Source organism: Passer domesticus, chromosome 12 (assembly GCF_036417665.1).
Source record: "Passer domesticus isolate bPasDom1 chromosome 12, bPasDom1.hap1, whole genome shotgun sequence".
In the NCBI taxonomy this organism is placed as follows: domain Eukaryota; kingdom Metazoa; phylum Chordata; class Aves; order Passeriformes; family Passeridae; genus Passer; species Passer domesticus.
The window spans coordinates 18,779,166-18,800,276 of record NC_087485.1 but is presented as its reverse complement, the minus strand read 5'-3'; the positions used below and the strand labels follow the sequence as shown (position 1 = coordinate 18,800,276).

General features: G+C 42.7%; 2 protein-coding genes across 5 annotated transcripts; both read right to left on the bottom strand.

The window, feature by feature from the left end:
• Nucleotides 1-419: 419 nt before the first annotated feature.
• Nucleotides 420-1,911, bottom strand: SS18L2 (SS18 like 2). The gene is made up of 3 exons (XM_064386942.1): nt 1,761-1,911; nt 1,550-1,626; nt 420-967 (listed from the first exon to the last, which is right to left on the bottom strand). The coding sequence occupies exons 1-3, from the start codon at nt 1,827-1,829 to the stop codon at nt 880-882; spliced, it is 234 nt and encodes a 77-aa protein (XP_064243012.1). The 5' UTR covers nt 1,830-1,911; the 3' UTR covers nt 420-879.
• LSM14A (LSM14A mRNA processing body assembly factor) lies at nt 906-20,789 on the bottom strand. Of its 4 annotated transcripts, XR_010346725.1 has the most exons (12): nt 20,423-20,789; nt 12,838-13,001; nt 11,499-11,631; nt 10,403-10,525; nt 8,568-8,744; nt 8,197-8,259; nt 7,421-7,600; nt 5,811-5,982; nt 4,764-4,992; nt 3,681-3,727; nt 1,550-1,626; nt 906-967 (listed from the first exon to the last, which is right to left on the bottom strand). XR_010346725.1 is itself a non-coding variant. In XM_064386939.1 (10 exons), exons 1-10 carry the CDS (start codon nt 20,541-20,543, stop codon nt 3,704-3,706), a joined length of 1,383 nt encoding a protein of 460 aa, XP_064243009.1. In that variant the 5' UTR covers nt 20,544-20,789; the 3' UTR covers nt 2,395-3,703. The 4 variants fall into 4 exon arrangements, 3 of the variants coding, with proteins under 3 accessions (XP_064243009.1, XP_064243008.1, XP_064243010.1); XM_064386939.1 differs by lacking the exons at nt 906-967; nt 1,550-1,626 and having other exon boundaries at nt 2,395-3,727; nt 10,403-10,522; XM_064386938.1 differs by lacking the exons at nt 906-967; nt 1,550-1,626 and having other exon boundaries at nt 2,395-3,727; nt 20,423-20,788.
• Between the last annotated feature and the right edge of the window lie 322 nt (nt 20,790-21,111).

Sequence of the window (21,111 nt, the reverse complement as noted above, 5' to 3'; positions counted from 1 at the left end):
GTAAGTAAAAAGTAAACTCTGTCCCCCTCCCTGCTGTGATCAAGGCTGTTAGGTTATTGTGTGTTAATTGTGGCATTGGAATGCCGTGTGCAGGGCGTGCAAAGCTGCTTGCTTCCTTACTGGATAGGAGTACACATGCATGCAGCTGGCCAGCAGTGCTGACAGTACCCAGGAAGCACATGAACCCATTTTGATTATGCAGGAATTGACTTGTTTACAGAGCAGTTCAAACACAGAGAAAAAGCCTTAATCAACTTGGGCAAAAGCTTCTAAAATAATAGTTTGGTTTCTCCCTTACACATAATTGCTGTGTAGTGTGGCAATCCCACCAGTCCTAGGAAAGTTAACATTTCTGTTTGACTAAATCACAGAGCAGCTCTTTTGTTAATGTATTATGTTAATTCAGAATATACTACAACTTATAAAGAACATCTTTAGTTTATTTAGCACAGTTGTTCTGATACAGGATACAAGAGTCTACTGCTTTTACATATGGAACACATGCCCAACTTTGTTATGTTGGAGGTAGGAGTCACTTAGAGTAACATTTACCTTGTTATAGAGCCATACTCGTGAAATGGGCTCTGCTTCCTATAGTGCTGTCTTGACAACCTGGCTATTCCCAGAAGTACACTGAATTGAGTTTTTCAGAGGGAAAAGGGAATGTGATAATTATCATTCTTTAGCTGTATTAGTTACAGTAACGGGAAAAGCTGGCCTAATACTACACTGAAAACTCCATTCACATTTTAAACACAGAAGTACAGATTACTTTTTACCTGCTTTTTTCAAACCCACACCTTCTTTGTTTTCAAAGTGGGAGTCTAAACTATTTCTACAGCCTCTGAAAGCAGCAGTGCTCACATCCAGGTATTGCTGTCAGTCTATGGGCTTCTGCGTCCTGGGCGGAGTGGCATCAGCAATTGTAGCTAAATAAATGAGGTTCCTGTGCAGGATCTGCTGGTACCTGTGAGAGGAGGAAACACAGGATCTGGGTGGGAGACGTTCTTTCCTAGACAACTACCTATACCTGCACTCGTGTACGCTGATCAGTATTTGATCAGTCAGGGAAAAAGAAAGAAAACTAGAATAATAAATCAGGGGAAACTTAGTGTTCTTATGCTGAAGCCCGGTATGACGTACTGAGCTGCACTCGGTAGCCGAGCATGTGCTGCTACCCAACTTGGATGGGCAGCAGGACACGGAGCTCGCAGCCCTGAAGGCGGCAGCGGAGCGGGCGAGGCAGCGCTGCGGGCCGGGCTGCCCGCTCCGAGCGCCGCGGGCCGGGCTGCCCGCTCCGAGCGCCGCGGGCCGGGCTGCTCCGAGCGCTGCAGCGCTCCCCGCGGCGGCACAGCCGCGTCTGCCTGCGACACCGCTCCGTGTGCCGCGCACGGCACGGAGGGCAGAGCGGGAGCACCCTGGCCAATACACCTCTCTGAAAATGGTTCTGGGGAAACCCCTTCGTAAGCCCAGCCGCGAGCCGCGTTTCACTCCCGTCAGCGACACCTGGCCCCAGCGCTCCGCCCTGCCCGCCCACTCGGTCACTTACTGCACGCAGTCGGTGGCGCGGCCCTTGTTCTGGTACTCCACGATGCACCGGATCAGCTGGTCGTTCTCCTCCAGCAGCTGCGGCACAGAGCACCGTCACCGCCCGCCCCGGCCTGCGCCCCGCCCCAGCCAGCTCTGCCCCAGGCGGGCCGCAAGGGCCTGCGCCACCGTCCGGCCCCGTCCCGGCCCCGTCCCGGCCCGGTCCCGCTCACCCGCTGCAGCGTGTCCTGGTTCACCTCGGCCGCCCCGCGCAGCCGCTCGGGCACGAACACCACGGACATGGCGGCTGCGGGGAGCGGCGGCCCCGCCCCGGCCGCGCACGCGCCGCCGGGAGCGGCCCCAGCCCCGCCCGCCCCGCGCAACAAACGAGCGCCGCCGTGCCGCTTGTACTGAACAGTTTATTCTGGTTTAAAATAAAAAAACAAAAAGCCTGGGCGGGCGGGGCGGGGCGACGCAGGGTTTACCCCCGCCCGCGGCTCCCGGCCCGGGTATTTACAGCTGGAACACCTCAGACAGTAAAGAGTTATTGCAACAGGACAGCACTTGCCTCTACGGTCAAAAATCTCAACAGGTGTTCAGAATCGTGACTTGTGGATCCCAAAAGGCAGTTGTTAAACATGCAAAAACATTACTAAACAATATTATCTAACTTCTACAGCTGTCAAATACTTGACCTTAATAAGGAAACCAATTACAAAATACTTCCTTGTAGTGCTATACAAAAGTTATAAAATTAAGATTCTATCAACCACTTTTAAATATTCCAATTTTTCAACAGTGCAGTTTTTCACGTCTTTATCACCACTGAACATTCTGAAGTAAAAAAAAATAAATCAGCAAATTAGATCAAAGTGATGTAATCTTTGGATCCCTTTATTCCTGTGGCCTTCATATACATACACAGACACAAATGACCAGGTTTCTATCTCAGCATATCAGAAAGTTGCAACTAGTTATCCAGAATTGGCAAAAAGTCCATACTGTCATTTGTGACTTCGTGGTCTTAGAACCAGAGTCTCAATGTCTCCAAGCTACGGTCTATCAAAATGCAAACAACTTCAAACACTAAGAATTCTTTAAATTGCTCATGTCTACAGGTATTACAACAAAGTTAACGTTTCAAGAATTGACAAATGGAGACAGACTTTTATCCCAGGCATTCCAGGAGAATCACCAACTCGTGTGCCTGGTCCATTATTAAAAAAAGTTAATATTTCTCACTAAGTAAAATTAATTGCAAATCTTGACATATGAAAATTCCTTTTCTCCTTTTTTTGAAAATATCTCCTTAACTTGGTCAAATCCTGTGATATGCCAGAAACTACAAAATCAAATTCTTGCAAGAGCAGTGAAGCGTGTATCCAGTTTTGTGTAATGGAAGAACATTTTCAAAACTTCATTATAGTCCAAATATAAAATCAAACATTTAAGCTTGAAAAGCTGCTAAAGAAAAAGAAACCCAACTAATTCAGTGTTCTTCAGCATATCAACTTTCTGCAATAACAGTATGTTTACCGACTTAAAAATGTTTATTCTTTAAAAAATTAGTTGCTTTTTATACAGCTATACAAAGTTTGTAATGTTTCTTTGGCAATGGGATATAATGGAATTTTACAACTATATAAAAACTTTCCTTTGCCTAAGAAACAGTATTTACTGTGTGTACATATCTGACTGACAAAGCAAGTTTTCTACTGTCCAGCACCCTAGTTGATACAAGAACAACTACCTCAAAAGGGATTTTACAGGATTTCCAAAAAACAACCTTCGGTGGGTCAAAACACTCACAGTATCGACGGCCTTCTGCATACCATTGTCCTTACAACTTGAAGCAATTATCAAATACAGTTTAGTAATAAGAAAAATCCTTTCAGTGATGAAAAAATACTTAAAACTCCATCGAAGTACTGCTTATAATTAACTATACATAAGAAATTACTTATCCTTCTGTCTCAAATATATTTAATGCTTACTGTTTTCAAAGATGGCCATTTCTCAAAAGTAACTGCATTACACCCCTTTGAAATTAAATAGTTAAATCCCAGTGCTGGTGACAAGTATACAGCAAATTAACTTCATTCTTTGCAGAGATCAAAACTAATTCTCTGATTCAAGAAGATCTAGACGTTCACCTGGTTTGTAGCTTTCTTGTAGACTACGCAGCAACTTTGTTGTCTTTCTAGAGGGAACAAAAACACAGTGTTAAAATTCATTTGCAAAACAAACCCTACAAACCAATCTGAGAACAGCCCTGGGAGAAGGTGTGCTGTGCTGGCTATTCCCCCTGTCCTGAAGCAGAAAGGAGACCTCTGGAGGAGATCAGGTCAGCATCTGGCACTGAGTAGAGCAGCTCATCACTCTGAATACAAAGCACAGCACAAATCCTCAGTCCTTACACCACCTCCTGCTCAAGTGGAAGGAGGCAAAACTCTTGTTCAGAAATTCAAATTGCTAATCTTCAATCCCTCATTTCCATTCACATTCAGCTACCCAAAGTTTCTTTAAGTCATAGGACTAACTGTTGAAAACTAATCAAGGAACAGCTGAGGGATGTTTCTCTCACAACAGAGAGAAATGGTGCTGTGATGAAACCCCTCATTTTTTTAATTTCAAAAAATTAAAATTTCTATATAAAAACCAGAGATTCTTGTTTGCAAAACTCTAACTTCTCATGCAGTAAACTAGCAGAATTTGTTGTTCTGTCCCAGCCAGAACTCTAAAAGTATAGTTTACCTGAACTAGTCTGGATTGCTGTCTGATTCTAACCAGTACACCAGTCTGTAAGATTTGTGCCAACTCATTCACAAAGAATTCAAAAGTTTGTTGCACAATGGAAGCAAGTTAAATTATTCCCTCTCATTCTTTGTATTTTACAATATTGCTTGGAAAAATGCTTGCAATTTATATCTCTAACACTTGCATTCAATCTGTAGAACTTTTTTTCCCCTTTTTTTCTTCTCCCCCCCAATACCAGCTATCAAACAGCTACTCAGGACATGTGACGAAAGGCAACCTCTATTTTTGGCTATTGATAGTAAAATGATGCTAAGTAACTAAAACTTCAGCATTAATGGACTTTCAAAAAAGTAGCTCAGAGGCCCCTGCAAAATACCACTCCAACAGTTCTAGTCCAACATCAAACCTAAAAGCAGGAGACTGACCACTCCTTTCCCAGCACAGCGGATGGGGTCAGAGGAACACGAAGTGCACCTTACCCTATATTCGAAGTCGGCGAACTCCCGGCCTCCACGGCCGCCCCGGAAGCCGCCGCGGAAGCCGCGGGGGGCGGTGAAGCCGCCCCTGGCGCCGCCCCGGCCCCTGCCCCCTCGGAAGCCGATGACGCCCCGGCCCCTGTAGCCGCCGCGGCCGCGGTTGGGGCGCAGGGGGATGCCGAAGGTCTCGGCGTTCAACCGCCGCTCCTCGGCCCAGGTGGGTCGCCGCTCCCTGCAGCACAGAACCAACACGGACTGCTGAGAAACTCGGGAAGGAAGGCAGAGGCGCCAGAAAGGCCGTGGGGTGAAAAGCGATACATGAATCACATGGTAAATCTCCACAGTATCCCTTCCACAAGAACCCAGGTGTCTGCCACAGTTCACTGGACTCATCAAGAAGGAATATGGTACAGAGTCATTAATTAGATATTAATAATGCTCTAAGAGTTTGCCATATTGAAAAGCACACTCTCTATCCTCTGCACACAGTATCATTTGAAGCAAGAAACAGCTTACAGTTACAGATGTTATTTTATCTGGCTGTGAGTACAACCAACAACTCCCCCTCCCCCTCCTGCAAGTCAAAATAGGTCAGCAATCCACAACATCGTGTCTAATAAAAAGGCAGCAGCAAAAGATAAGGTTTAATTTTCCTGAAATGCTATCTGCCCGTTTGAACAACACTACTTACTGAGACAGTTATGTAATCTGCTTAGAAACATAATTGATTTAACTAAAGTGTTAATTTAGCAGCAAAGCAATACAAACAAACCCGTCCACATCTTAGTAAATCTGGAGAGTCTAGAGCCTGTGCAATAAGTTCCAAAAGCATGGCTCTAAAACATCTTTAAATACCTTCCTATGACCATTTTGCACTTGCCCACAAAGAAATTTTGTGCTTCTTATTCCCGTTTTATTTTTGCCAGCTGCATGTGGAAATAAGCTCTAATCACCTTTGATCCAGAGTTGATTGTAATGAGTAGCACTGACAGTACTTATGATATAAACATGCATTAAGCAGACTAACAAGCTTCTCCTGGCAGGCCATACCTATTGTCATCACAGGAAATGTTATCAAAGAAGGATTTGGTTTTGTCATAATAGCAATTGGGTCCAAGTGGATCTTCCTCATCAGCATTCCCTTCGCTATTTTGGGTATCAACACCTGAGTCACCTTTGTCTTCTCCATTTACAGGCTTCTCTGGTTTCTCAAGTTTATCTTCTGGAAAATAAAAAGTAAACAGAAGCCTAAAAAAACCAGCACTGTTAAGTTATTCCCAGTCAGAGAGGAACTATATTGAATGCTACAAAAATAATTTAATGTGGAAATCAAATAATCTGACATATAAATTAGGATGTATTGCTGTCTGGAGGTTTCTATGCTTCCTGTGGGTTTAGTTACCAAAAAATCCTGCAGCAGAAGAGAATTGATATCCATCTAATTTCTCCCCTCTTCAGATACCTCCTTCCCAGGCTTAGGAGCCTCATTCAGTGAATCCTCCTAAAAGCCATCCCATGGTTTTGTTCATCCCCGTTGTCCTTCTGTCTTCTGGTTTTGCTGCCATGTCCTTTAAGACACAGGGTCAGCATTTGGTTTCTTTGTGATGTATTTATTTCCTAATAATGCCTCAGGTTCAACTCACTGTTTTTAACTAAAAACAAAGCTGATGGTTCAACACCAGCAGCTATTGCTATCTTCAAATCTCATTCCTAAATGTCTACAGCTTAAATCTCACAATGCCGTGCATAAACTTCAGATAAACAGCTCAACCTTTCCACACCACACACAAGAACTACCACACTCACAAACATTTCTATAGCTATTTATGGTCAGCATTCCCTTCATTATTCTGAAAAAAACCAGTATCAACAGCAAACTATCAAGTGATTGAAAAATGATCCAGAAAAACAAGTGAGCACCACAGGACAGGTCGTATGGGACTCAACTGGTGTTTTTACTCTACACTGACAACTGACCATTCACTCCACCTCTTGTTTCCCAGCTTTTAGCCAATCCTTCATTGAAATAACTCACTGTAGTAACCTGCAACAATTTTGTCCAAAAATAGTAGCAGCAGTGTAACAAACAGGTGGCTGGTCACAAGAGAATGAGGTAATCAAAACAGAAGCCTGCTAGAAAACGAGTGCTGGCAGCATGGTTTCTAACTACTCCTGTGATCCTCTGGAAAAGCATAAAAGCAAGGAAATACTAGGAACTATCAAACAAACTCTCCTACATACTACAACGAAGTTCTCATCCCAAACTCCTTTGCTTTTGGTATATAATTGACATTATAATTTTGGTCTAATAATTGAAAACCTAAAATATTAATTTTCTTTTATTGCATCCTTTCCAGAACTTTAAAGTAATAAACATTATTGGGACTTCTGGTTAAGTAATCTGCATTTTTAACAGAGACTTTTAGAACTTTACAAATAATATCTGCTAGTTAAAATTCGTTGAAAACTCAAACAGTGACCCAAGTATTTAATTAACATATGACCCCAGTTTACTTATTAATTGGTTTTTAAATTTATTTTTTAATGACTGCAAACAAGACTTAATACTATATGCCTTTTAAGAGTTGTTCTCCAAGGCAGGATCAAAACAGCAAGACACAGTTTTTCCATGTTGAAATCTAAAGCAAAAATTGTTTTACCTTTTAATTTAAGTTTATTATGAAATTCTCTATCAATTTCCTCCTTATTGAATTGTGCATTTGCACTTTCGAAGTCGAAGTCCTTCTCAAACTTCATTGGACCATCCCTCCTAATGCCAAATCTTCCTCGGCCCCCTCTGTGACCTCCACGGCCTCTCCGTACTGCGGGTGCACCTGGAACTGAAAAGAGGAAATTCTCTTTGGTTTTGCTTTGTGGACTGGCTTTTCTCTGAAGATGGTGGAGGGTGTTCTGTGTGTTGGTTTGCTTTCTAATTCCTGGGGTAACAGGCTGGGACTTCAGAAGTGCAGGAAAAGAATGCCTGTTGTTTGAAGTCCCATGAGAGCAGCTTGTAATTTGTAAATTCACTTAGAGTAATGATGAAAGTGACCCAGAAAGCATAACAGTACTAAATTTGTGTGTTAAAAGACTCTCTAGAAGTCATTAAAAGGTTTTGGAAGACAAGTTAAAATATTAGTGGCTTTTCAGTCAAGTATTTTTTAGAAAGGCTTTTATTTCATGCTATTATGTTTATAACTACGTGATATAAAGATATACTTGATTTATGTTTTTATTTAAATTTATTTCTTACAAATCAAAACAACAAGAAAAGATTTTTCTCTTTAATGTTGGCTTCAGTTGCTTGTATTCTTTTGACTCAATGCAAAGTTGTTACCCTCTCAAAGCAAAATGTGAAAGAATTTATGTATTTTAGCAAATTTTTAAAAAATGTATTGGTCTGAAAACAATGATAGCTATTTCTCAAAACATGATTTACCAATTTGTCGTTTGTTTTCATTTCTGAGTTCATTTTCTGATCTTGAAACCTTGTGTGCTTCAGCTAAAGTTGGAAATAAAAACATGATTTGTTTATCCAATTAGGTATTTTTGATCATACTTTTGTATATATAGTTCAGATTTTTAAAAAAATCCAAACCTATAAATGCAAATCACATGTTTAAATAATAATAAAAAAAGTAATTTAGCATATATGCTTAAATTTAAAAAGAAATATGTATCTAATCCAGGTCTCTGCTGGCCAGCCTACCAGCAACAGACAGCAGGAAAATTCCTATATACTACCCCTTAAAAGAGCACTTTGTATGTGTATGGAAGGAATTAAGCTGTATGAAAACTATCCAAAGCTACCTCGTCTGTGCTCCTGGTTCTCTAGGGATTTTTGGCTTGCAGACACCAAAGGTCTGGTTTGTACAGGACTCCTCCTCCCAACTGGTGCTGGAGTGGGCAGGTGGGCTGAAGCTGTTTGTACAGCTTGTTCCATGGTGGGGCTCCTTCTCAAATGGTCCATCTGAGGGCTTGAACGACCTGGGGAAAAATCAAACCAAACCAAACCGGGTTATTTCTCATCTGCAGAGGTGAGTTACTGCAGTTACTAGTCTCAACCAATCTAGACTGACAGGTTTATCTGCCTTAGCAGTTAAGGCAGCTGTGTCCAAAAAAGAAAAAATTCTGCACCATCAGATCCACTAATTCAGAATAAAGGATGTTTAGGAATACCCCTTGCCTCACTCTAAAATGAAAGAATGGGTAGGACACCCAATCCCTACCAACCCATTAATGATGTACACTTAGCTGTGGAATCAAACTTTGGCATTGACGGGAGGTAAAAATGTTCTTTCTGCCTCCCTGGGATGCCCAGTGGGAAGAGGCTGCTCCCAAGGCAGCTGTGACGCTGCTCAGGCACTGCTGCAGGATCCCTGCCCACGCAAGGACAGCAGCACGGGTGGGCTCAGTGCAGGGAAGGAGCTGGGGGAGCTGCCCCACACAGCCCTGCTCACACAGGGCCACGTGCAGCACCTTCAGATGAGCCATGCATCCAGCCAGACAAGCTTACAACATCAAGTAGGTAAATCTGCTAAGAAATTAGACTAAGACTCAAGTCCCAGTAAGTGAAAGAACAAGGTTCTATCTATCTCATTACAAAACTAACAAAAGGAAAACAAAAAATAAACCAAACAATAAATCCAACCATAACACACTTGCAATTGACAAAGATGAAAAGTAGTTCTAAAAGCAAGCACTCAAAAACCGCAGGAAATGTTGTGGCAGAATGTATGTTCACCCAGAGCATATGTCATACATGTCCACAAATCATACAGGCCTTAACTGCAGAAAACCAAACTTCTGTTTCAAAAGAAAAATGCTCAGCATACTTTTGTCCCTTGCATTAATCCAACAAAGCAGAACCTATTTTTGGCAAACCACTCAACTAGTCCTAGAAACACTCCTAACAGGTATACAAATCTCAGCTGGAATTTAGGAAAAAATTTGCTGTAAGTGTTTTGCCTTTTACCATGACTGTATAATTTAAAAACAGCAGTAGGAATATATCTCGGCACACACTTTGACAGCAAGGAAAAGTGGAAGAGCAGGAAATAATGGGGTTTGGGTTTTTAAGGAGCAATGTTAACAACATTTGCATGAAGGTGAGGTCGTGAAGGTGTTCAATGTTTAGTTTCTTTTCTCTTTGCCATTCAAATATCATCCAGAATCTCATTTTTTCCAATTACATAAACTATCCATACAGTTCCTGTTAATATTAAGCTGATTTAAAAGTCATGTCAACACCTCTACAGAAAATCAGGTCTGTTGTTAATATCATCTATGTAACTATGCATGAACGGAAGAACTAGAGTTAGGAATAAAAATTTTAAACTTTTAAGCTGAAGGACTTCCCATCTCTCTCAGTATGAAGTATCTGCAGTTCTGCCACGTTATTAACAAAACTAAATACTGAATTTCCACATGTATCTGTTTGCTAACACTATACCACCTGCAGCACTCCAAGATATAGAGAAAACACATTTAAAGAGCAAGCACAAAGCCTCTCAGTGTTTCCTGGGTTTAATACCAAGTGTTTCCATGAGAGAATTCAGCTGTTTGGTTGATGTTTCTGGCAACCACCAAAATCACACAGCCACAACTCGTCAAAAAAAGACTGAAGTCACTGAAAAAGACTTTACCTTGAGACATCTGTGTTTTTAGTGATCTTGCATCTGTTGTAAACGCAGAACCAACTGCAGTGCTTTGGGACATGCTAGCACTGCCTGAAGAGTCTGTTCCAAAAGATGTTAAAGAACCTCCTGCTTTGAAAGAAATAATATAGTTGTAAAATCTGGTTTAGACTTTTTTTTTTAAATTAGCACTAAGTGATTAGAGAAGCTCTATTAGGCAGTTATTCTAGACTACATGTAAATCTGCCCTTCCCATACATTTTTAGTGTAATCTAGGAGATGTATGCACATAGGCTGCTAACACTAGTATCTTGATTTTTCAATCTAGAATGAAAAACAAAAGAGCACTTCTAACTTCACCATCACAAGTATTAACAAAACACAGTCATCTTATGGAGCCATACACGTTACTGGTATATATTTCCACGTAAGATTCTTTCAGCAAAAATATTACTGTCACATACTGTTAACTGATATCAAATTACAGCCAATTCTACAGTCTCTCTTTTCATGGTTAATGTTTTCAGTACCAGGAGTAACACTGCTGGCAGAACAGTTATGAGACTGTAAGTTCCTATGAGAAAAACTAAACTGTGAAATAAACTCTCAGGAGGAAGGAAAGTCGGTTGGTGAGTGTCAGAGAGAACGTGCAGTCTAAAGGAGCAACGAGCCCACGCAGCTCACAAATACTTCCAGCATCTATTTCCCAGCTAGCCAACACCTCCCAAACAGCTGGAGGATTGCACTTGCACATGGTTGCTGAATAATCCAAATCCTTAGTTAAGGCACACAGCACCTGGTCAACTGAACAGCACAGCTGTGGGGCTTCTCTGGAGGGGCTGCCTCTACCACTTGTGAAATATCATGAATACTGGTCGCTCTGAGATAGGTATTTAGTTCTCCATCATAATTATTTCTATTTAAGACGCAAAGACTATGAAGAACTCTCAACTTTCAAGCTAAACTGCAAAACTAACAGAGATGGAAGACTTTGAATCTGCCTTAGGTTACGACACTGCTGAAATTCTAAGCAGTGCTGATTACTGTCTGTGCACACAGAGAGCTTCACTCCCAGGAAAACAGCAGACAGCCAAAGTGAACCTACCAACTCCCACGGCGCCGAACTGCTGGCCCACCAGCGGGCTGGGGCTGAACTGACTGTACGCAGGCATCCTGCCAAAAGGACCGTAGGACCCCACCGACTGGAATGAAGAGGTACTCGAAGAGCCTAGTGAAGACTAGAGACAAAACACACAACACACTAGCAAAAATTCCTATTTACACCAGAATTAGGAAATAGTTCTGTGAGGCAAGACATGTAGAAACTCTAAAATAAACTTTTTTCACAAGTATGTACAGCTTAGAAAGCACTTTTATCCTTCTACCATCACAAACCTGTGGAAACAGTAACACAAAATTTTGCCATTTTTTCCCTATAACCTCAGACACTCGACTCTCTTGTCAAACACAGACATATAAACTGTGTTGGCAAATTTAGGAAGTGTCCTTTTCCTCCAAGTTTCAAACCCACAGGTACAATGCAACACTCAAGCATAGTGGAGGAGGCTGTGGTTTTCACTGTTATTGGGGTTCACAGTAATGCAACTTCACCACTCCTGACTACAACTGACAGAGGGATTTGCTCCAAATTTAATAAAAGTCCTTGGAGAAATGCAAGGGCACACCATAAGGAAGTTCAAGAATTTTATCCTACAGAATAGATAAAGTAGAAGAATCATATTACATGGAATTATTGACTTCCATTTGAAGCAAGAGATTTCCTCTTGCTCTCAGGGATGGTTTTAAGATACTCCATAAACACAATCAAAAAGCCAACAAATGTTTGAGAAAACTATTTATCAGTCTGTTTATTACAAAATGACAGACTAAATCTGTAGACCTCAAAGTTTTAAGTTGCTTTCCCCTCAGAAACCAAGTATTCACTATTCAAATAACTGCCTTATAGTATGATGCCTGTTTAAAAGTATAGCTAGATGAAACACTTTGAAGTCATAGTTAGCAAAACATGTTAAACATTGAAACAAACAAAAAAAAAAAACTAACAAGCAAACAAAAGCCACTAATTATCTGGAGATATTTCAGCATTTACTCCATTTGATTTATACAAAGTCTGATCTTCCCAAGAACTATGTGTCCTAAGCCAAGTCCCTTCCAAAAAAGGCATCAAGACTTACAAAACATCATTAGTTGGTTTTGAAAAGACAGCAGCATTGGTTTATAGTGCACTGTGCTAGAGTTAGATTTCAACCTTCATTTTCACAGTTAAAGACTGTGAAAGAAGAAAATCCTTCCAGAGTTCTTTACACTGGATTGTGAACCTTACAGTGATGAACACTTTAATTTTTAAACACTCAGCTAGAGAGCACTTAAGCTAGCAAGTCACCTCTTCAGCAACAATTATTTCCAACTCTGCTGTGACTTACCTGAACAATGGCAGGGTCCTGTGGCAAGGAGCACTGAGGCTTTGGTGGCTCACAGACAGTCAGGTCTTTAATGTCGCTGCCACGGAATATGATGTACTCGAAGACCTCATCGCGAGGGGGGATGGGTCTGTCCGTCGGTCTGTCTTCTGTACCAAAGGAGCGAACTGCACAGGTGGGGAGGGAGGGAAAGAGAAACATCCCACATTCAACAAAAGGGTTTCAAATATACTGCAGAGAACAACAGCTTTAAACGAAAAGGATAAAATTTCATTGAGAAAAAAACCCATATTGAATAGGCATCATATTCTTTACCATTATCAACTCTCCTCAGACAAACAAGTAATTTAAGCTAAAAAATCTGAGTTAAAACCCAAGCTGAAAGACTGAGACATCACTTATGCTATTAATTACATGTTGAATATTTCAACTGTTTTGTGAGGGTAAGGGGAAGCAGCAAGGCAGGTTTTTTTGGCTGGTAAGTCAATCCTATGAATCAAGGAATAAATGAGTTTACATACTTCATATTTTACATTTGCAAAACAGGAAAAACATGCTAATACTACTAAAACCTGGAATATTAAGAATTCTCAAATGTAAATTTCTCAAGAGAGTCAAACTTTAATAAAACAATTTTCCCTAAGCAAAATGCATTCTTCTTACTGGTGTAAGGTTCATTTAATGTCATATGATCTCTGCCAAATTAAGCAAACTCGCTGGGTCATAACTATCTTCCTAGTGTGCAGCATACCAAGACATTAAACTCCCTGTATGAATTCCAACAGCTTTCTGACTGCACAGCAATGAAGCAATCAAGCTGTTCCCTTTGCACCACGTATAATCACTACCACTACATGGATACCATCACTGCTGTCACTGCCCTTCTCCCCACCCTCAGACTGCCAACCCTGGGTGAGCACCAAATGAAACAAAGAAATAACTGAAGAAGAGATTTGTCTCCAAGGGTTAGTTGTGTAAGCAAAAGCTAAACAATAGACTGAAACCAGAGAGGGCAAAAAACCCAAACCCCCAAAATCACGACAGTCACATTCAATCACAATTTCATAAACTTGTAGCAGCTTTAACAATCCCTCATGACTGTTTATGCTCCAGCCTTTTAGAAAGTGTGTGTTTGCTTTTCAAGGTACAGGTTAAGCTGAGAAAAAAATATCCGTATTTTGCTTTCATTTACCAGAATTAGATTTCCCTCCATTTTCAGATGCATCAACATTTTGGAGACATCATTAGGCACCTATTTGCAGCCATAGAATCATTAGTCAAGCAAAGCAGAGTCTCCCGTAGAGATGTATAAAGTGATACTGAGTCATTTCTCAGGCTGCACCAGCCATCTTCCATCACTGCTGCTTCTTGTGATACTGCATAAACAGAGCTTAACAGTCAGGTATTAAAATCTTTTTAAGAAGCATAATTCAGGGGTAAAGAGATCATGTCCACACTATAAAGAAAAATAACATTAAGTGGTTACAATTACTTTGTTCATGTATCATCTAGTGAGCTGACTTTCATTATATTTTCTGTTTCTGTGCACCTGAAAGTCTGCTCTGAATGGTACTACAAAGGGTGAGCAATGTAAAAAGGCACACACTGTTCAGTTAATGGCAGTCCTTGTTAGGAAAGGAATCTGTCTTCTTTTCCTCTACAGAAAAAAAGTGTCTGGAGCTTAAGAATTTGCAGAAATTAACTCAAAGTAATGCACAGTAGCTTAATAACATTATCAGTGGGTCATGTGCATTCCTGGGTCAATTCATTCCATTGCTTTTTATTCACCAGGATTTTCTATTTCACTATCCTGACCATGGATCTATCCTCAATTTCTGGCCATCTTATGCTCTATTTATCAGCTAACTAATAAATTATCTTGGACTTTCATTCCATCATTTGACCTGCTGCCTTGGTAAGTGAAACCAAAGCTGGTTTTGTACTGCTTCTCTCTGTCCCACATTGAAATGGTTTCTCTAGTAGCCATTTCATCTACAAAGGTGCACAAAAATGGCCAGAGTATGACCAGTTAGTTACCAAAGGATTTTACTTTCTAGCTAAAGTGAAGAAACTACGCCACAGAAGCACCACAGAGAAAGGGTAGCAAGTTGGAGAGCTGCATCTTGCCTTTACATGGAAATAAAAATCAGATGAACTGTGGAAGAAATATGCTTTGAAAGTATTTCTCTTAAGTCAGAGCTACACTACACAGGTAACTATTTTAGTATTAATAGTCATGTCCCATGACACACATAGGAGCAGTTCTAACACCTAGCAATTACCTTTCTCCATTCTAAACCAACAAAAAAAAAAAAAGGGAACCACCAGACTTTCTTCTACTGATGCACTGAAAGAAGTAAAGGGATTTCAGTGTATGTTAAAAAACAATGTCTTTCTCCACACCATGAAATTACCATAATATCAGAAGGAAGTTCTTCAGTGCCAAAATTTAGAATTCATCTTTAAGAGATTCAACTGTCTATGCAGCCAACTCAAGACACTGACAATGGTTTACGAATACAACACATCAAGACTTGCTACTAAAAGTTTGACTCTTCCTTTACTTCTCCCCTGCCCCAAATCAAACTGGTTTTATCCCAGCCTTCTGCAAAATACAGACACAATTTCATCCAATGAAGATTTGCTCTGCTGGAGAGGGGTAAGCAAATTCCCCTGATATGCAGCTCAGACTGGCACTCTCACCACAAGCCACCATATAACCACTCCAAGTCCAAGTTCCTTCCAAAGCAGGAACCAGAACTGTGCGTGTGGTGATCTTAGGAAGGGCTACCTAACAAGCAGCCCAGTCAGGTCCTTCAGGGTGTTAACGAGCTGAAAGTTACTTTTTGTATATTGCAAAGGCATGCCCACCTTTACAGTTTGTTTTCCTCACTTAGATTAGGATTTAATACAATCTGAGCTCTTGAAAGTAAGAAGTCTAATATTAGAAGTGGCCAGTATAGCAGGATTTTAGAAAGAAATAGCTTTTACCATGTTTTCTCATGCTCAGAAATACTAAGCTGCCAGAGTATCAAAAGCACAAGGTATTGGAGCAGCAGCAGGCTTAGAGCTCTGTCCAGCTCTGACTCTGGGGGAATTTTCTCAGATGATCTCCTTCCTCCAGTACAAGGTGCAGTAGTTCATATATACCACAATACTGAAGAGTGAGAGGAGATTAAAATAAGCACAAAAAGACTGTCTTGTGAAAGACAATCTTACAACTGCAGTAAATCTAATTAATTTTACCTTGTCTATTTCAGGATTGTTTTTTTCTGTTATTCCTGAAAGAGCTGAACTGGCTTAAGGACTTGCAAACAAAACGACAAGCAGTACATGTTAAAAGCAAACTTATTTTTTGTCAGTGTAAATATACACAAGTCAGTAGCTAGCTAAAATAACTAACTCTCTTGAGCCCATTAATTTATATACTTGTGCCCAAATAGTTCCACCAGCTTCGTATTAAAGTGCTGTGAGCAAATTTTTGTACAGATTTTGACTGTGATATTGCTACTATATGATATTTTAGTGTATATTACCATAGTACACTACTGTGGCATTCGCTGGCAGCATTGCAATTTTCCCTGTCAGTTAGTCAATAGATATATTACTTGTTGATTAACACAGAGAATCTAAGCAGAATGTTAATCAGAAGTGAAGCCACTGACTCTAAGCAAGAGGACTCTGCTCCCCACAAGGTGAACCCCTGCAAACAGGAGCTCAGTCTGTGCACAGCACTGCCACTCTCCTGCTCCCTGAGGAGCAAAGGCACCGACACCGCTCTCCCCTGCTCCCGAGGCACCAGGAGGAGCACTGCCAACACCACCACCGAACACCTCATTTCAATTGCCACCTCTCTGCACACATCACAGCCCTGCACTGCAAACATGCTTTGATGCCTGCACACCGCAGCAGCTCATTCCCCAGAACAATTACCTCAGCCTGCATTCCCTCACTTGCAGGGAGATGGAGCAGGCTTTGACAAGAGGAATTTTTCTGCTGTGACATACTGTGCCCAAGTTTGGTTTGGCACACAGGCCCTAACCTTCAAGACATCCAAGGAGCATGTTACTTAACTGACTAAAAAATACATTCCTAAAAAAACTGATACAAATTTAACCCTTCCCTTTCCTGCTCCCACTCCTGAATAAACTCAAGCTCGGGATTTCAACTTTCCTCTGTCTGCATTTCTGAGTCTTTCACCAGCAAATAATGTTCTGTAGAAGTCTGAAAGGGAAGTTTTCCTTTGGATGTGTCATTACACCATGGACAACACTATCACAGATGGCTGAAAATGCCAGAAGTTTAACTACTTAAAATTACCAAAAGCTGTTTCATTAGTATCTATCAATTATCAAGGTCCCAAATGCAACTCTCAGTGGTCCAAGAGTTGCTAAGTGAGAACTGATGCATTACAGCAGAGACAATAGGTAGTTCTGTTTCTTATACTCACATACCTAAGGATTCCCTGTTGTTGAAGGAACAAAGCTTTTCCTGACACAATATGGTTGTTCTTACACAGCTTATCTGCATTAAAAATAACTCTCTCTAAATCAGTGCCTTGAAATAGAAAAGCATTATGTATAACTAATATGAAAGATCACATCTCCTTTTTAGTGCCCAACATTCAAGATCAAGCACTGTGATTATTCTGTAAATGCCCCAGGTAGGGCAGCAATTGTTTTCCAGCAAGAAAACTAACCATAGCTTGCAAACTCCTCTTAAATTGCTTGGGCTAATGATGTTTTAAAAATTAATAATGAATTTTTAAAAAACTAAGTGTTAACTAGAACCATGAACTAGACGGACATTTCAAGTTATTTTAACTTGAATTGTGTAGGTTTTGGTTCCAGACACTGTCTCTGAAAAGCTGTTGATCCAAAGAAAACATATGCACCAATAACATTTAAGAACCTCAAATGTCTGCACAGCTTGCTTGGTGTTTGGGATCCACTACGGATGGGTATTTCCACTGTTATTTAAATAACTATACACTTATACACTTCGTGAAAGGATGATCACTTCACCTTATTAGACTCCAGTTAGGTTAAAAATGTTACGTTCAATATTTAATAGTTCCTATCTTTCTCTAACTGTGAGATAGAGGCCACAAGTTTTGCTTAGTGAAAAGATCAGCATGCTGTAAACAAAATGCTGATTAGAGAACTAGAGCAGCTTGCCCCTAGTAAGGAAGGGCTACAGCCTGTGCTGGCAACTCAAAAAACTTATTTCTGTCTGAAACCCTCGACAATTTAAGACAAATAAACATGAACACAACTTCATGAAATTAATCTCTGACTTTGGCTCAGCCCACACAAATCCTACGGTTGGGCAAATCTGCAGTTAGTCAAGAACAGACTCCACCTCTACTTTTGCAGTTTATGTCACCATTTCAGTATCCTCAGTTAGAATATGAATAATGCTGAGGTGCCCTGCATTCAATTCAGGGAACAGTCATGCCACACACACTACACAGCTCAGCAACTGAAAGCATCAAGTCTTTTGGCATTTTGTCTCTCTCTCTGGCAAAAAAAAAAGACATTTGTGGTCAAGATTCACACTGAACAGTTCTGTTTGACTTCTGGACTCACCACAAGAAGAAAAGGCACTACTACCTGATCAGCATATTTACAGCTAGAGCACAAGCTCTGCTTCTTTCACAAACAGACCTGGCCAATAATTAAGCACCTGCCACCTCGCATGTACAGGCACTCAATGGCCCGAGCCTGCAGAAACTCGAATGCTCTCGAGGGGAGCATTCTGCTCGTGAGCACAGGGAACTGCTCTGCAGTCCAACGTGGCTGTTAGCAGCTCCACATTCACACCAAGATTTTTGGTTCCGGGCGGCCTAGAAATACTGGTTTATTCTCTTCTGAATCATAACACTATTACAAAATACACATTCTTCAGCTAACTCAGCCAAGTTTTATTAAAGTAAATTCAGTGGTTTAGATTTACATTTCTGATGAGAGCAGATCAGACTTGTAACTGTAGTTTGATCTATCTTAAATATGCACACTTTGGCAGCTACACTACAACATGACTTAACCACTCTTGAGAAGTCATGCAAAATTGGCTTGGTCAGCACTAAATCAGTCTCATTTTGGACAACACTATCCTCAAGGTCCTCAAGGATAGGATTCTTTTTCTACGTGCTTTTGCACAAACCTTAACAATCACAGCATGCAACTGGAATTTCTGAGCATTTCTTTTTAATCACAATATCCAGCTTTTACTTGCATAAACTAAAACCAGCTGTCCTTTCAAAGTAGATAATGCAACTCCAGCCAGGCAATTTAACCTAAAGGCAGCGTCAGAAATAAGCAAAAATCACATAATGAAAGCTAAGCGCCCCGTAAGGGAAATGCGCAGGCCGGGGACCAAACGCAACTGAAGGTGTTTCAAAGCCCATGTATCTCAATTTACAAAACAGAGTAACCTATTTCTTCAACAATAACGGGGGGAGGGTGCTGCTCGCGAGAAGGGAAGGCCTTAAAGCGACACAGCGCACAAACAAGAACTACCACAAAGGCCAGCGAAAGCGGACACACTCACGGCATGCAGCAGCCAGGGCTGTGCAGACCGGAACAGACGGCGCTAAACCTTTCCTATGGGCCAGGAACCGAGCTCTGCAATCCTCTCTGCCCCAAGTGTTTCGTTTACAAAGACTAATTCTTCCTCTTACCTAATGGCTGCATAGACTCTCTGCTTTTACATATGGATTTAGATTACTTAGCAAGACTTCATAGATTTAAGAAGTGTAAAAAAAAATAAATGCTGAGTGATGCAGAATCTATTCCAAAGAGGTTGTTAAAAGTTCTGGCTTAATGTTTTACCTTGGGAATGAATTATCATGCATGCGAAACACTGAAGTCCTTCGGATGCCCAGTTTCAAAAATTCTTTTTTGCCCCCAACTCTCTTCTCAGTAAACCTGTCTTTCTAACTTTCTTATACATTCACGAAGATCCCTTCTCCTTCCCGACATATAAATGAGTGTGTATGGGTATATCTTGAGGCACATAACATTCTCGTACCATTTCGAACTACACTGTGCCATATACCTCCAAAATTAACAGCTTACGTTCAGCTTTTGTGGGTAATCCAGCAGGCAGGATTCCCTTCAGACCCGAGCTCTCTGCCGTTCTAAGCTGCACAGCAACCCTACGGCCCTATAGCCTATAGGTCTGGAATTCTTAACGATGCAAAGAAAAACTCTTTCTAGCCTCCCCCTCCTACTCCCTTCCACGCACTAGCTCCAGGCGGCTTCATACTTGCACTCTACTGGGAGCAGCTCCGAGCAGCCCCCGGCACGGAGCCGCTGCGGGCTCCTCTCCGCGAGGGTCCCTTCCCGGAGCGGGCACGGGGCCCCGCCGCGCTCCCGCAGCCAGACCCGGACGGCGGGACGAGCGGGCTCTGACCGAGCTCCGCCGGGCCCCGCAGGCTGCAGGCCGCCCGCCGGGCCTCCTCAGCGCCCGGGCAGCGCCGCGGCTGCGGCTCCCCGCCCGATCCCGACCCCGATCCCGTCCCGCGGCCGCGCTGCCCTGCGCCCCTCCCCGAGCGCCGCCGGGCCCGCTGCTCCCGCGTCCTTACCCTTGGCCAGCGCCACCGTGGAGTTCTCGGTGTCGATGGTGTACAGGATCCCCTCATAGCGGATCTCAGCCTTGGAGATGAGGCTGATCTTGCTCCCGATGTAGGGCGTCCCCCCGCTCATGGCGCTGCTTCTCGGTCAGGGACACCCCTTCGCCGCTGCCGAGGGCTCCTTAAACCAAGCACAAGTAGCCCAGCAAGCCCGCCCCTGAGTCGCAGTAGGCGCTGTCCTCCCGCCGCCCCGAGCCGCCGCTCCCACACGGCGGAACCCGCGGCACGGCCCTCGGCGGAGCGCTCAACGCGGCCCGCGCCCCGCGGCTCCCAACATGGCCGCCGCCTTCATCTTCCCTCACAGCGCCCCCCCGCCCGGCCCGCCAGGTGCATGCCGGGAGCGCGCCTGCTCTCGCGAGAGCTGCGGGCGGGGGACTCTGAGTTGGGGGCGGGAATGTTGCGGAGCGGCGTGGGGGTGCCGCGCGCGACGGCGGGAGCGGAGCGCGGGGCTTCGGCACCGCTCGGCTCCGCTCGGCAGCGCTCGGCCCAGCCCGGCAGCGCTTGGTTTGGCCCGGCCCGGCCCGGTCCCGCTCGGTTTGGCCCGGCAGCGCTCGGCCCAGCCCGGCACCGCTTGGTTTGGCCCGGCCCGGCCCGGCAGCCCCAGCGCTGCCCGGCCCGGTGTCGGCGCTCGGCAGCCCCGG